The sequence below is a fragment of the Phacochoerus africanus genome, chromosome 3 (genome assembly GCF_016906955.1).
Source record: "Phacochoerus africanus isolate WHEZ1 chromosome 3, ROS_Pafr_v1, whole genome shotgun sequence".
Taxonomy (NCBI): Eukaryota; Metazoa; Chordata; class Mammalia; order Artiodactyla; family Suidae; genus Phacochoerus; species Phacochoerus africanus.
Genome location: NC_062546.1, coordinates 199,097,301 through 199,113,380, shown reverse-complemented (window position 1 = coordinate 199,113,380; position 16,080 = coordinate 199,097,301). Strand labels below are relative to the sequence as shown.

Here is a 16,080-nt window from a genome sequence, read left to right as displayed (position 1 = left end):
TTTAGGGCCACACCCTCATCACATGGAGGTTCCCAGGCTAGGAGTCCAGTCAGAGCTGCTGCTGCCAGCCTACACCACAGCCACAGCAACACAGAATCCGAGCTGTGTCTGCGACCTACACCACAGCTCACAGCAATGCCAGATCCTTCACCCACTGAGCGAGGCCAAGGGTCACACCTGCATCCTCATGGATACTAGTCAGATTTGTTTTCGATGAGCCACAACAGAAACTCTGGGAGTTTCTATTTTAAACTTTTTTTGTGTGTGTCTTTTTTAGGGCCGCTCCTGCGGCATATGGAGGTTCCTAGGATGGGGTCTAATCAGAGCTGTAGCTGCCAGCCAATGCCAGAGCTGCAGCAACGCCAGAGCTGAGCTTCATCTGTGACCTACACCACAGCTCACGGCAACGCCGGATCCTGAATCCACTGAGCAGGGCCAGGGATCGAACCTGAAACCTCATGGTTCCTAGTCGGATTCATTAACTTCTGCACCACGACGGGAACTCCATCTATTTTAAACTTTTTGCTTATTTATATCCATTACTTTTTCACCAATGAGAATAGGCCACTTACATAATGAAAGAGAATTGAAAGAAACTAAAAAGTAAAGAGCGCATGAAGGCTGCTGTAGCCTGCTTAACAGTCTTCCTTTAGTAGTCCTGGGTACTCAGTGCGGCACGATGCAAACGTGGTCCTCTCACAGCTTTGGCTCAAATAGGGCAGGCAGACACAGTAAGCAGGCCCCCCAAGGTGAGGTTACACTGTATGAAATTACCAGTGTTTGGCTGTCTCAGCCCTATGAAGATGGCAATTTCCTATGTTTCACCTTATTTAATTGCCAATCTAAGTCCCCTTTGGAGAGACCAGCTCACACAGACTTGCGATGGCTATCTTTACAGAAAACTGCCTAAGGGATGGTTCAAAATTTGGTGCTTCTGTTTCCCGCCGTGTCTCAATCTTTCTGAGCTTGCAGCCATGGGCAGAACTGGGTTTGGGCCCTATGGCCACATGCCTGGCACGATGCCCAGCCGGGATTTTTCTCTCTGCTTCCCGCCAGCCGTCCGGCCCCCTTCCTTGTTTCTCCCAGGCCCTTCTCTATCATTCTTCCCAGTTCTTCCCACCCTCTCAGCCAGTTCTGGGCACCCCCTGGACCACCCTGCCCCCCACCCCCCACTGGCTTGCTACAGCCACACAGGGCGGGTAGGAGGAACCGAGTCCAGGCACGTGGTAGGGGCTATCCTTGGAGTCAGCACTGGGAACCCTTGCCAATGCAGTCAGCCAACCCCCGCTGTGTTGGGAGCTCTTGGTGCCCCGCCACATCCGGGCTGGATGCTGCAGGAGAAACAGCAGAGCCGAGATGGCGGGTCTCAGCCCCTGGTTGGCATATCTGAGCTGAGGGGCCAGGTCATAGAGACACCCATCTGTTCTGAGGCCACCACAGTACTCCGATCCCATTTCTGCATTGGCTCATACCACCTCTTCCTCCAGCAGTGAGACCTGGCAGGGCATCTCACGTCTGCAGGGTGGGGCGCAGCACAGAAATGGAAGGGGTTCTGGTTGGGACGCAGATTTAAATCTGGGGTGACCCTGAGTACATCCCAGGAAAACTAAAAGCCTCCCAGCAGGGCTCAGGGCTGGTACGACATGGATGAAAAAAGAGGTTCCCTGCCCAGGGCAGGGGCGGTCGGAGAGGACGAACCTGTGATGCTCACACCCCATCTGTCCTGGTCAATGGCGCCTCCCCTTCCCGGGCTTGGCTTCCCCAGGTGGGAAGTGGGTTGTGGTACCACCTTGCAGGTACACAGAGAGCCTCAGAAACCGTGCGTGCCTCACTCCTCTCTTGGCCTGTCTTAGCAGTTCGAGGTCACTTACTTTGGAGTCCGCAAACACATATTCCTTCCGCAGCGTCTTCTCCTTCTCTGTTTCCACCAAAATCACTAACTTGTTGGGAAACTTCTGAGACTTGATGAGCTGCAGGACTTAAGAAGAATGGAGTTTATTTTTCTCATTCCTCATCCAATGTGTACTCCAAAATACTCTGGCAACTGACAGTCATTAATCCTGACTTTCCCATGCACAGGCTCAGAACCAAAGTTGTGCCTGGCCCCCCAGATCTTTGCTCCCGATCACTCCTCTGGGGAGGAGCTCACGGCTGGGAAAAGTGGTGCCTGGAACAGGAAGAGGTGGCTGGAGCAGAGCCAGCATGACCACCCGTCTTTTGTCTTCTGCCCTCTCTCCCCTCTCTCTCCTCCACCCCCCCCCACCGCCCCCTTCCTCTCTCTTCCCCACGTCTTTCTTCTGCTTTGTGTTCCATTGACATCTAAATGAACAATTACATATGTGTGCTTCTATCAGTGATTAAAAGACACGTTGTCTTATGAGATTTTAATGAGCAACAGCGACTCCCCAACCCCACCTCCTTGCAACGTCCTGCTTCTCTGCAGGCAACCACTTTCAATTCTCTAAATGGATTCTTGGGAATTTTACTTCGTGTCTCTAAATAACAGGCTTATGTTGCGACTTCCTGGTGGCTCAGTTTTAGGTATTTCCTATCACATAGTGACTTCCCGCTATGGAAGGTGTAGGTTTAGCTCTTTCACAGACACAACCTGTTCCCCCCTCACCGTCCCCCCGCCTCCCCAATATATAACTTCAGAGCCTCCATCATCCTTCTGATAATGACACCATCACTTTGGCCAGATCAGCCTTCAGTGTTTGCCATCGTGGGAAGGCTACTGACAGACAAGCCTCAATTGCTTTCTTTTTCCTACGTAACTTTCTGTTTTTCCTGGCGTTAATAATCGCCATCCCCTGCCATTGGTCCTAACTCTCAGTTTGCAACCCTCTTTTCCGAGGGGCCGAGTCCTTTCATCAGTTTCATCATCCCGAGGGAGCCCCTCCCGGAGCCTCTGGTCCTCCCCTTCTCCAGACAAGTGTCCTCTAGGCCTGATGCAGAGCTTTTTTATTTTAGGACCTTTCTTCTCCATTATCCGCGAGTCCATTCACCTCTCTCTCTCTCTCGTATTGGAGTCTGTTTCTGCCTTGATTTCTGCCTTCATTTTGGTAGACCGATGTCTCTAGTAGCTTTCTAAGAAAAAGGGGATGGATGGTACATTTTGGGGGGGGGCCTGACATGTCTGAAAACTCTGCCCACACTTCACTGACACGACTCGAAGTCAGGAATAATTTTCCTCAGAACTCTGAAGACCTTGCTCCATCATTTCTAATTTGCAGCACTGCAGTTGAGACATGCAATGCCATTCGGATCCACCTGCATGGAGGAAGTTCACAAGGCAGGTCTGGCTGCTATCTTTGGGAAGGCTGCTTGCAAGGTAGCCCTTGGTTGGCATCTAGGACCTAGGATTTGGGGAGGGTTCTCAGCATTCCTAGAACTAAGAGCAGCTCCCTGTGTCTGCTCTGTTTGTACGAGTGGTGTGGTTCATGCTGAATACTTGTTTTCCTCGTGGGCATCTGAAATCTGAGTGTGTGCCAGGCAGAAGGTACCTTCATAACCAGCCACCAGGAAAATCCTTGGATCCTGAGTCTCTAACAGGACATTTCACACGTGTTGTCGCAACTCACCAGGGGAGGAAGCAAGCCCGTTTTGGGGACTCCTGCAGGCTCCTGCCTGGTCTCCCCTGGACTTTGGCCCTGGTGCCTTTTCCCTTTGCTCACGTGCTCTGTCCTTTCACATAAGCCACAGCTGTTGCATCCCGGGAGTTTTCCTGGAGAATCACTGAACCTGGACCTGGTCTTGGGGACCCCAACCCAATCTGTAATTTGTTTTTTGCTTTGAAGATTTTAGGATCTTTTCTCAGAATCCAGGGTTGTGACACTTTCCAATATTGTGTACGCCTCAGGGCATGCTGGACCTTGGTGGGACAATTTCAATCTGGAAACTAGTCTTGTTGAGTCCTGAGAATTTTTCTTGAATTGTTTCTTTAGTGAATTTTCTGTTTCCCTGTTTTCTCTTACTGACACTGATTATGTTGGTATTAGACTTCTTGGACTGGTCTAATTTTTCTTTTTTTGTCTTTTTAGGGCTGCACCTGCGGCATATGGAGGTTCCCAGGCTAGGGGTCAAATTGGAGCTACGGCTGCTGGCCTACACCACAGCCACAGCCACGGCAACACAGGATCTGAGCCGCATCTGCAACCTACACCAAAGCTCACAGCAATGCCAGATCCTTCACCCACTGAGCGAGGCCAGGGATCAAACCTGGGTCCTCACAGATGCTACTCAGATTCATTTCCGCTGCACCACAATGGGAACTCCTGGTCTACGTTTTAAAAGTCTCTTCTCTCCTGTGTCCCCTCCCTTTGCTCTTTTATTCTGCCTTCTGGGCGCTTTTTTTCCTCAACTTTATCTTCCCAGCCTTCCTTTGCGTTTTCCTTTTAAAATTTTTTCTGAAAAAAATCTCTGCTGTAACATTTTTATTTCTCCTGTCCCCTCCCTCCTCTTCCTTTCGCTTCATTTTTATTTTGTTCTCTGGATGTCCCCCTAGTAGCGTTCTGTTCCTGTTTCATGGCCCAATTTCTTTTAACACTCGAATTTGCTTCCTCCATTTTTTTTTTTTTTGGTCTTTTTGGCTTATTTTTGCCTGGAGTCTCCTATTCCACAATTCCCTCCAATGTCTGAAAGCCTTGGTGGGTCCTGACAGTGGCAGCGGGGGACCGTCCAGCAGGGCTTCTCCCCTGGGTGGTCTCATGGGCTGATGTGGGGGGGAACCTCTTCAGTATGTTGAGATTTTTGGTCCTGGGCTGGGCACGTGGTCCTGAGAAACCCTTCCGACGTCCTGCCTCGAGGGTGTGGGCCTGGCTCGCAGCATCCCAAGCTGGGCCGGGATGAAGGGTGGGGTCCCAGCATTCAGATATTCCCGAATCCTCTGTTTTTGGTCGGCTCCTTTGCCTTCCCCAAGCCTGGTACCTCCCAGTTCTTTTCCTTCTGCAGAGAATAAACCTCAGCTCTTCCGCCTAATGAGTGAGGGGAAGCCACCGGCTGTGTGGAACAGAGCGGGATCTGTGGGTCGCACTCTTTTAAGAAGCTTTTCATCTAGTCCTGCTGTTTATAACCCCGGCTTCACCCCCTCTGCAGGGGCCCCTGATGTTATCAATTCCTGAGCCCTTTGTGGTTCTGCGGTGAGTCAGGTGTCTCAGCTTTTCCTATGACACACTGAAAATTTAGCTTCTCAGGTTCCTATAAGTTGGTTATCATCATCCATCTGCTCTCCAGCATTCAGAGAGAGAATGTTGCCCTATTTTCTCTCCTGTTTCTCTTTGTCCCTGTGAACTTTGCCTCCAGGAAGGAAACTGACAAGAGTGTGGGTGTTTGGCCGCCACCATCCTGAGCTGAAGTCTCACTCGAGAGGAGCCGTGGCGGTGCCCTGCTCTCAGAAGTCCCAGCAGCCCTGTCCGTGGCAGGAAAGGTCCCACAGGGTGACTCTTGCTGCTGACAAACGGAACGACCCAACTATTCCAACTCTGCTAGTAGGGTCTCTCTCCTTTCTCTGAATTTCTGATTTTCCTCCACATCCACGTGCAGGGCTGTGTGGCTGCCCCCAGGATGTGGCATCTTGCTTGCTCATGACCATTTTTTAAGTCAAATTTTTATTTATTTATTTGCTTTTTAGGGCCACACCCGTGGCATATGGAAGTTCCCAGGCTAGGGGTCAAATTGGCACTGCAACTGCCGGCTTATACCACAGCCACAGCAACGCCAGATCTGAGCCGCATCTGTGACCTACACCACAGCTCATGGCACCGCCAGATCCTTAACCCGCTGAGCGAGGCCAAGAACCGAACCAGCATCCTCATGGATAGCGGTCAGGTTTATTTCCACTGAGCCACAACAGGAACTCCCATTTTTTTTTTTAAATGAAAATTGCAACATTTATTTCAGGGTCTCTCTCTCTCTCTCTCATGTGGAAATTCCTGGGCCAGGGATTAAACCCACGTCCTCATGGATACTGGTCAGGTTCCTTACCACTGAACCATGACTGGAACTCCCAGATAGATGGCAGAGGTTTGGTCTGACAGCCACGCCCTGCAGATAACGCTCACTGCCCCTCGAACCCCTAGGGCTGGGCCTCCTAACTGGTCTCCCTGCCTTTGCCGGCCCCCGCCCCTGCCATAATGTATTCTCAGCACAGCAGCCAGAGTTCATTTTAAGGGGGGGGGGGGTCACACCACTCCCCAGCTTAAAACCTCCCAGCAGTGGCACACTGCACTTCGGCCACACCCTGGGTCACCAGGGCCCCGTGCTTGCCGCCTCATCTCTGCTCCATCTGTGCTTCAGCCTTGCCACCTCCTCACATGCCAAGCTTGTTCCCGCCTTGGATCCTCTGCCCAAGGGCTCTTTCCCTGGTTTCTGCATCTTTTCAACGCTCAGGTGTCAGCCCACATGACACGTGTCATTTCCCCCATTTCTGTCATATCGTCCTATTTAAATTCCCAGCCTAGAGTGTAGCACTCCTGACACTTTCCTGGTTTATAAAAATTTGGGGTCTTACTTTTCTTTTTATCCTTACTTGAATATAACCTCCCCGAGAGTTAAGACCCCGCCTGGCTTGTTCTCAGCACCAGCAGCCCCGACACAGAGTAGCTGCTTGCTGAGTGAGTACTTCGTGATCTCATACAGCAACTGGCTTTTCCGACGTACAAAAGACCTTGACGCCAAAGCTACTAACAAACGCGGTGACCAGAACAGGACAAGGAAGGAGTTCCCCTTGTGGCGCAGTGGTTAACGAATCCGACTAGGAACCATGAAGTGGCAGGTTCGATCCCTGGTCTTGCTCTGTGGGTTAAGGATCCGGTGTTGCCGTGAGCTGTGGTGTGGGTTGCAGACATGGCTAGGATCCCACGTTGCTGTGGCTCTGGTGGAGGCCAGCAGCTGCAGCTCCGATTAGACCGCTAGCTTGGGAATCTCCATATGCCGTGGGAGCGGCCCTAGAAAAGGCAAAATGAGGAAAAAAAAAAAAGAAGAAGAACAGAGCAAGGAAGCTCCAACACCTGCATCCAAAGGTGTCCAAGTGAATGGACCCTTACAACAGTAACCATGGTCGGAAACTGACCGTGTGTCCCGACAGCTAAGCCCACCAGCCCTCATGACGACCCTACAGGAATCCATTTTACAGATGTGAACGTGGAGGCTTTGAAGAGTCCAGGAACTCACTCAGGGTCACGCCATCATGAGCCGTGGCTGTGAAGGCAGTTCACTCAGAGCCGCTCACTCGGAAGCACACGGCCTCTCAGTGCCAGTTCAAAAAAAGCCACCTAAACACACAGCCACGTGAATGTGTTATTTCACTGGTCTCACATTCATTCATTCATGCACTCGGTGTGTGTCTATGGATCCCTCGCCCTGGGTCAAGCACTGTTCTAGACTCTGGGAATTTAACTGTGAACCAAGACCCACTCCTGGCCTCTGTGAAGCCCTTAGTGGTGGGAAGGGGCGGTTAGGGGTCTACGAGCAATGTCACAGGCACTCAGTCAACTGACAAATGCCAAGAATGCACCTGCTGAGTACCAGGTCCTGTGCAAGGGCCAGTGGAGTCCAGAATGTGTGAGGTAAAACATTGCCCACTTGGGGGAGGGGACTTGTGTTCTGATGTGACAGGTGCCACGACGGAGGGTGAGCCAGGCTCCATCAGCCCTGAGGGAGGACAGACACCAGGCAGGTAAGGTCCCAGAGTCTGGCTGGCAGGCTCTGGGCATCCGTGCTCCTTTTTAAGGGCTCACAAACCCACACTGTAATAGTTCACTCTGGATTCTAGCTGGGTTTTCCCAGGCCCACACACCTCCAGCTCAGCTCTATCCGCCATCCAGGCTCTGACAGCCCCTCCCCACTGCCCATAATCCCACAAAGGTGTATGCTCACCCCTCTAGGTGGTAAGCACATCACTGCTCTCCAGCCCCCAGAGAAACACTTCCAGCCTTTCCTGGCATTCAAGGTCCACATGTATCTGGGATCCCATGCCCAACTGCTCCTCCCTCCAGGGCCACAACAAGTGACATGTGACTTCCCTAACACCCTGTGGCATTCCTTGCACACACCATTCTCAGTCCAAAGTGCCCTCTCCTACTACAGGCTTGAACTCCTATTCACCCTTCAAAGCCCCAGACAGAGCCACCCCCGTGGTGCACCACCCCACAGCAGAGATAATCCTTCCTCCTCCAGGGCTAACCTTGCATCTGACACACATTCTACCCCATGCCCACATGTCAGCTTTCCCTGTGAAACTGCAGATTCATTGAGGGAGGGCTATAACTCAGGGCCGGCCCATGGAAGATGCTCAAGAAAAATATCCATTGAATTGTCCAACAAGAAGTCACAGTGCTTTTCAGAATCCTAAGAGGCGTTTCTTTCAGTCCAGCAGTCTCAAGTCTTTTAGAGCAATCAGGCGCTCTGTGAAATCTCCTTGCTCATCTCGGGTTTCCGTTTCCTCTTGTCAAAGTTGGGGCCACCCTTTTTCAGTTGTGCGTTGGCCTCTGTGACAGTTAAGAGGAAAGTCTGGCTCTAAGCTGATCCCTCTCAACAGCCCTCCCCGCTCGTGCCCTCAGTTCGTCGCCTTCTCTCCCGCCCAACTCGGCAGTGGATGGAGGGGTCCCGTCCCAACACGGTGATATGAATTCTGTGTGACTACAACAGCTTGTCACACTCTAGGGACTTCGTCTCCTGAGTTGTCCTCCTGTTGCTCGGTCCTGCAGATGGGTTTCAGAGCTGCCCTAAGGGGATGGTTATACAAGGATGGTGGTGGTGGTGGCGGCCAATTTTATTGAGCCCCTGTTAGACACCAGGTACCATGTGCTTTGACATTTGCCCATTTAGGACCCATGGCAGCCCTCCAGGATGCTACTGTACCCATTTACAGAAGAATAAACTGACGACAGAGGGAAGGCGCTAGGCGAAGGTCACAAGTGGCTGACCTGGGACTCAAGGCTGGGCTTCTAACACCTCTCTTCTCCTTGCTGTGTTCACCTGCTGCATTGGGCTGGTCCCCAGGCTTCCGTCTCCCCTGCTGCTCTGACAGCATCCCTTGGTCCTCGGTGCCACAGCCCAGGACCGGGTTGCCCAGGTGGGGTGGACCCCCATCCCCGGCCTCTGCCTGCTCCCTCTGCCATGGGGTCAGTGCTGCTGCACCTGCACATACATTAGCTCACTGAACACTCATGACAAACCTATGATTCAGCTGTTATGATTATTCCCACTTCACAGATGAGAAAATAGAGGCACAGAGTAGTTACAGGATTCAGCTAGCATGGGGCACAGCCTGGATTTGAACCTGGGCGGTCCAGCCCCAGAGCCCATGTGTGCTCTTCTCCTCTGGCCCATTGTTCCCAGCACAGTGTCTGGCACCGAGCTGGTGCTGAACAAATAATCCCCTTCCCACGCCCTGGAGGTTCAGCCCAGGGCGTTTGAGGGGCGATAGGCATCATCTGCAGGGCGTGGCTGTCCAACCAAACATGTGCCATCTGAATAGACAGCTCAGGCGGGTGCGGAGGATGGCGCGAGGCTGTGGCTCGTGTCATGTACCCTAGAGACCCGTGTGGGACGTGCCATGACCCGCTCCATTTGCCATCTCTGCTGGCTCGTACTTCGGAGCTGGTGGCACTGACCCAGGACCATCACCCCTCTACCTCATGGGCTAAACGACAGCGGGCAGACAGTGTGGCACACGGCCTATGCCCCATACAGGCACCTGCTCGGCAAGGCTTTTCCTGCCTTTTCAACTCCAGCCATCAGCTGTGGTCTCCAACTAGAACCTGCCTCTAGAACATTTCATCCCATAAGCCAGGCTTCTAACAGAACCAGACAAGAGTCCTCTGCTTCCAGACACCAGGAAGAAGGTTTTACGTGGTGACTGCGTGCACACAAATTTCTGTGTGTGTGTGTGTGTGTGTGTGTTTGTTTGTGTGGAACTACAATAGAAGTTGCATGAACAAAATTATTTACCCTTACTCTCTAAACACCATTGGGATGTTTTCTGTTTTCTCCTTCTTTGTTCTTTCCTCTTCCCGTGCTACTTTATTCAGCACAAAAGATGCTGATCACGGCTGGGAGTGCCAGATAAAATACAGGATGCCTGGGATTCCTTTTTGGAAGAAGGAATCCCTTTTTACTATAAGCATGTTCCCAGTATTGCATGGGACATACTTAGACTAAAAATTATTCACTGTTTATCTGAAATTCAAGTTTAACTGGGCATCCTGTATTTTTATTGCTGAAATTTGGTATCACTGGTTACATGCTTCAGGGATTTTGAATCCCTGAAGAATAAAAAAATACTGTTTGAAAACCAGAGGGGCTTTGTCTTCAGGGTCTGAAAACCTGAAATGACATACAAACTGTAGTGTGAGGGTGGGAGTTTATGTGAGGGCAGAGCCCAGGGCACTAACGTGTCTCAGGGAATCTGGCAGCCACGTGGGGATAAAATGAGATCAAATAAGGAAATGTGACTCAGAAAATACCACGTTCTGATACGAAGGATCCCCGGGTCCCATTGTACAGAGAAACTGAGGCTTAGAGCCATCCTCTCCCCCACAACAGCAGGGCTCCGAGCCCAGGCAGCCGTGTCAGGGCACATCTGTGCATTTCTCACCACTCTGCTGGGCTGCCACCCAAAGCCCAGCTGTTCAGGGGTCGCTCCCCTGGGAGCCCTTTGTCTTCCCCTGACCTCAGCCACACTGCCCAGCTGCTCCTTGCTGTTCTCACTCCCAAGGCTGCCAAGTAGAGACTCTTCCTTCCCCAAACTGCCTCCTGCCCCCGTTATTCTCCATCCGTCCCCTGTGGTTTTCTCCAGAGCGCACAGCAGTAGCTGAAAAGCAGTAGCTGAAATCATCGCGATGACACATTCATTGTCCACTCAATGCAATGGAAGGTAAATTCCACGCGGGCAGAGTCCCTGACCATCCTGCTGGCCTGGATCCCCAGAGCCTGGCCCACAGCAGCTTCTCCATAAGCCTTTGGTGGGTGAATATTTCCTGTTTTACTGGCGAGTTTGTTTGATGATGAAAATGTAAAGCCTCAGCTGCCCAGCGTGGGTCCCCTGTGCTGGGCCTTCCTAAGGAGCCTCTCATGTAGAGTCTTTCGCTTGATCCTCACCCCCATCTTACAGATGAGGAAACTGAGGCCCAGAGAGATTAAGTGACCGGTCCAAGGTCACAGAGCTGCTGAGTGGAGGAGCTGCGCTGTGCATTCAGAGCGTGGCTCCAGTGCCGTAAACTGCCTCTCTGCCTGTGCTACCCTAGGGACGCCACCTGATTTGGTCAGCAGGCCTTGAACCCAGCACACCGATGACCGCACGCATCTGCCTGGCTCCTAGCGGGAAGAACGTCCACACGCGGATCCGGCCCCCAGGGCCGAGTGCATCATTTCCCCGGGGTTGGAGGAAGCAGGAGGAGCATCCAGGGCAGGTCTCATGATGGAGGCGGCACGAGACGGGGGCTTTAGAGTAGGGGGTGAGGGCTGGTGGGTCCCTGGCCCAGGGGAGGAAGACGCCGGGCAGGACCTGCTTTCCTGGCAACCTGCTGCTTTCCTCCCACCCCTGCGAGAGCACTAACACACTGAGAACGTGCCGGGCACCTTGGGGGGGGGGTGTCTTACTTTTCTTGTGGCTGTAGAACTTGTCCTCAGAGCCATCCTTGGACTTCTTAATTATCAGTTTCCCAGACTCAACGTCAACTTTGAGCTGCAATTTCTGAGGGATTCCCAGAGATTCTGACTTCACCTGTGAGGAGGAGGGGAAAGGGGAGGGCGGGGGGGAGGGAGAGGATGGGAGGGGGAGGAAGGGGCACCTGGTCACCCTTTCTCCGTCCCAGCTTGCACGGCACCAGCCCGTGAGCTCTGGTCTGTGTGTCCAGCCCTGCCATCCCCTGTGGGACCTCCGGGCTTCTGTTTCTGAGCCCGCCTCCCCCTAGAGCCGCAAGACCCCGTTTCCACAGGCAGCTCCTGAGAACGTCTAGACATGGAAGGAGCCCAGCATGTCCACTGTGTGCCCGGCAGTTGTTTCACCAACAGGTTTGGTGGAGGAAATAGATGAATCGTGGGCAAAGGATCCGTTCACGGCTTAAAATGACAATACTCATTAATCTGATGTGTCACCTGCTTCCAGAAATGATTTTAGTCATAGACTGAAGCTCCTGGGCTTTGTTATAACCCATAAATGAACTTTACTGACAATAATTAGGAAAAGGACGATGGCCTAGGCATGCTCAGAAGATGGAAATACATCCCTTTTTTTTTTTGGCTGCGCCCAAGGCATGCAGAAGTTCCCCAGTCAGGGGTCGCCCCTCACCATAGCAGTGACACGAGCCACAGCAGTGACAAAATACCTGGAAATACCTCTTAATACAGAATTACAATCAGGGCTAGAAAGGACCTGGGGGTGGACGTCCCTTCTTGCCTCTGAATGTGGATCCAGGACCGGGTGAGATGTTCCAGAATCTCTGGGGATCGTAAGAAACACACATTTCTGGGCCCAGAGATTCTAACTCAGTCACTTTCAGGAAAATCACTTTTTCCCCCAGTCCCCCTCTGAGGTACTATTTTGTGGCCACTTTGGGTGGGGGGCTGTTTGATGACAACGCCCCCATCTGGGGGAGGACCAAGTCTTGGTATCTTGGGCCCAGAAGAAGCTCCTCCCTGGGGAGCCTCCCCACGAAGAGGTTCCACAGGCTCCTCCGGGACCCCATGCTAAGGTCCGTCACCGTCCCAGGGAGTGGGTTCCAGGGATGGCCAATCTCAGCCAGTGGTTGGGCTCCCTACTGAGCCAAAAGCCTGCACTCCACGGAGACCAGAAAGCCCGTCAGCCCCCAGCTGTGGAGCCCAAGTCCACGGCCTCTTACCTCAAAGGTGACGGGCGGGATGAGGGAACGCCGGTGGGAGGCCTCGGGCCCCTCGTGCAGCAAGGCCTTGACCTGTGGGTGGAAATGCACGGGGCCCTTCAGGCTGGGAGGAGAAGGGAAGGCAGCATGGCTGGGCCAGAGTCAAGGGGAGGCCTGGGCGTTCTCTGAGCCAAGAAGGGACCGGAGCGAAGCCCAGGGAGGCTATGGGACCCCCCAACTCCACCCCCACCCCCACCCCCACGCCAGGTACCTTATCTTCGATAGAGGACAGGAGGCTCGTCAGTTGGCTGAGCTTGGCCACCGTGTTGATCGGATTGGCCTCGCCAGGCACCTGGGGCAGGAGGAAAAGGGCGGATAAGGATGGAATGCGGGGTGCCAGCTGCAGAGAGGTGGCATCAGGGTTCCCCCCGCCCCCAGGAACCCGGTGAGCAGGAATATTGTCCCTCTCTGCAGACAAGGAAATCAGGGGTATGTACCATCGTCTCAAGATTATCATGAGCAAAAATACATCTTCGTTTCTTCTTCCCTCTAATTCTGCTTCTCCCCTCCTCCACGCAGATGCTTAAACACAACTCGAGCCCTGACCTTGACCTCTCACCCCTGCAGGACTTCTGCACCACAGCCAGCCCTGCTCGAAACCCCCTCGTCTAGTTGCTTCCCACCACCAGGAGACAAGGACCCCTCACCTCCAGCCCTGCTCAGGCTCCCTTCTGATCTGCCCCTGGCCTTAAGCTACACTTCCAGAGGAGTCCCCAGAAACAGGGATGTCATCTGGGAAGGCCACGTCCTTGTCACGGAGGTCTCAGAGCCACAAAGAGGTCCTGCCTGACCGCCGGCGCCAAAGTCCTCTCTCTGAGATCACCCTGCTTTGTTTCCTATCAATCTCACCACAATTGTTTATTTGTTCATTGTGTGTTTCCCCCACGAAGACGTCAGCCCTGTGAGAACTGGGGCCACGAGAACTGGGTTCAGCACGGTGACCTTGGTGCTTGGAATGGCCCTTGCCAGCGAAGAGGCTCGGTAAAGCCGTCCAGGGCACACGTGAGGCCCAGAGAGCTGAAGGTCCTCGTCGGAAGTCACACAGCTAGTGATGGCAGAACAGCGGGAGGAAGCCATGGTGCTGGGCACCAAGTCCGTGGTCTCAGCATTGATTCACAGAAGAAATATTTACAAAGCATCTATTCTGTGCCAGGATGTTGCCAAAGAACCGGAGATGCAGTTAAAAGGAGACCATCTCTGCCCTCCACTGGGACCAGAAAACCACACGTGATGGTTCTGAGCATGACGTAGAATGGAGGGAGGGTTATCAGCAATCGGGGGACTTGATCCCACCCCTTCCTGAGTAAGTCAAGCCAAGTGACAGGGGCTTTGGACCGCAATTTCCCACTTCGATCCACTTCCGCCGTCACCAACCTCTGTCACTTCCAACCATCAGTGGCATCACTGCCATCATCAGAGCAGTTAATATTTGTTGTCAAAACGTTCTCTAATTCCTTTTGCTTTGGCCCTTGCTCCTTGAGAAGGCTCTCGGTCAGTCTACAGCTATTGTTGATCATGGAGTCCCTGCTGTGGCGCGATGGGATCAGCATCTCTGGAGTGCGAGGACGCAGGTTTGATTCCCGGGCTGGCACAATGGGTTAAGGATCTGGTGTTGCCGCAGCTGCAGTGTCGGTCCCACCTGTGGCTGGGATCTGATCCCTGGAACTCCATACACCATGGAGCAGCAAAAAAGGCAAAACACAATAAAGCACCCCCAGATACGGTTACCGTTGATCAGGAGAAGGATGCGAAGATGTAGAGCTGAGACTCGGGTAAGGAGGGAGCAGGAGGGCAGGTCAGCAGAAGGCACAGTTCGGGGTCCCTTGGTCTAGGGTTGTTTTTCTCATAAAGAGTTAGAAAGAGAGCAGATTTACACCCCCTCCTCCTTCCTCAGACCCTCTGGATCGCCGGCTTGCTGCCGGGCCATCCCCTGGTCATTGTAAGATGGTGTGTCCTCCAGTCTCGTCCTATCCGTGTCTCTGGGGACAGGTTTGGCAAAGACAAAGTATCAATGAAGCTCCTGATGAGTGGGAGTTAATTCTTGGAACAAAAGGTATTAGAAGAACTGCAGCTCTGCTTCCACTTCTGCCCTGGTGGGCAGAATGCATGTGACATTTGATGAATTTGTTATTGTTCTGCTTAGCTTGTTTTCTTTTTTTTTTTTAAATTGTTGTTCTTTTTAGGGATGCACCTGTGGCACATGGAAGTTCCCAGGCTAGGGGTGGAATCAGAGCTGAAGCTGCTGGCTTGCACTACAGCCACAGCAATACGGGATCTGAGCTGTGTCTGAGACCTACACCACAGCTCCCAGCAATGCTGGATCCACTGAGTGAAGCCAGGGATCGAACCCACGTCCTCACAGACACTAGTCAGGTTCGTTAGTGCTGAGCCATGACAGGAACTCCCCCAGCTTGTGGAGATGCCTTCACTCATCTGCTTCTCTCATGGATTGATTCTGCTGGTCCTCATGTTGCAGGTGGGGAAACTGAGTCAGAATGGGGCGTTGCTTGTCCAAGGTCACACAGATCTGAATGCAGGTATAGCCCAGTGGCTCTCAGCTGGTGGTGACTTGGCCTTCTGGGGACATGTGACGCCTAGAATATTCTGGGTCATCAAAACTGGAGGTTAACGGCTTCTCATGGGTACGTCCTACAATGTACAGGACAGTCTCCCCCCCCCCCCCCGAAAGTGATCTGGCCCTAAATGTCACTAGCATCAGGGCTGAAGTCATAATTTATAACTTAGCCTCAGTGTGGGTGAGCTGGTTCACAGAAGCTGACCTGATTATTTCACTCAGCTTTTCAGCTGAACTTTTCAGAGGATGGGGGCTCCACGGTGAATAACTCTCCTTTCTCACATCAGGCAGACTCAGGTCTCTCCCCAGACCTCAGGCCCATGGTCATTTTGACGGTGTTGCATTTCGCACCTCCTAGCAGGTCTCAACTGAATTCCACGCAGGGGCCGGGGGTCCCCACTGTCCAGCCTCCCTAAGAGGAAGGGCCTAGTGCTGGGAAGAGGCTACCATGCCCAGATGACTCACCCCAGCAATTTCACTAACCCCTTCCCATAGCCCTGCTGTGGCAGATATGACTGTGCCCATTTCTCAGATGCGGAAACTAAGGCCCGGGTGGGTGGTGAGTCAGATATCGAACTTGCACATGTCTCATCCAGAAGCCTCTACTTCCTGGGAACCCCCTCT

At 52.8% G+C, this 16,080-nt stretch overlaps 1 protein-coding gene across 1 annotated transcript in view; it reads right to left on the bottom strand.

Moving 5' to 3' along the window:
- The window catches only part of INPP5D (inositol polyphosphate-5-phosphatase D), a 125,719-nt gene that overhangs the window by 37,301 nt on the left and 72,338 nt on the right, over positions 1 to 16,080 (bottom strand). Inside the window, exons 7-10 of the mRNA XM_047773787.1 lie at positions 13,093 to 13,173; positions 12,843 to 12,914; positions 11,602 to 11,725; positions 1,872 to 1,978 (exon numbers count right to left, since the gene is read on the bottom strand). Of these exons, the coding sequence (XP_047629743.1) occupies positions 1,872 to 1,978; positions 11,602 to 11,725; positions 12,843 to 12,914; positions 13,093 to 13,173 (384 nt within the window). The remainder of the gene's footprint in view (positions 1 to 1,871; positions 1,979 to 11,601; positions 11,726 to 12,842; positions 12,915 to 13,092; positions 13,174 to 16,080) is intronic.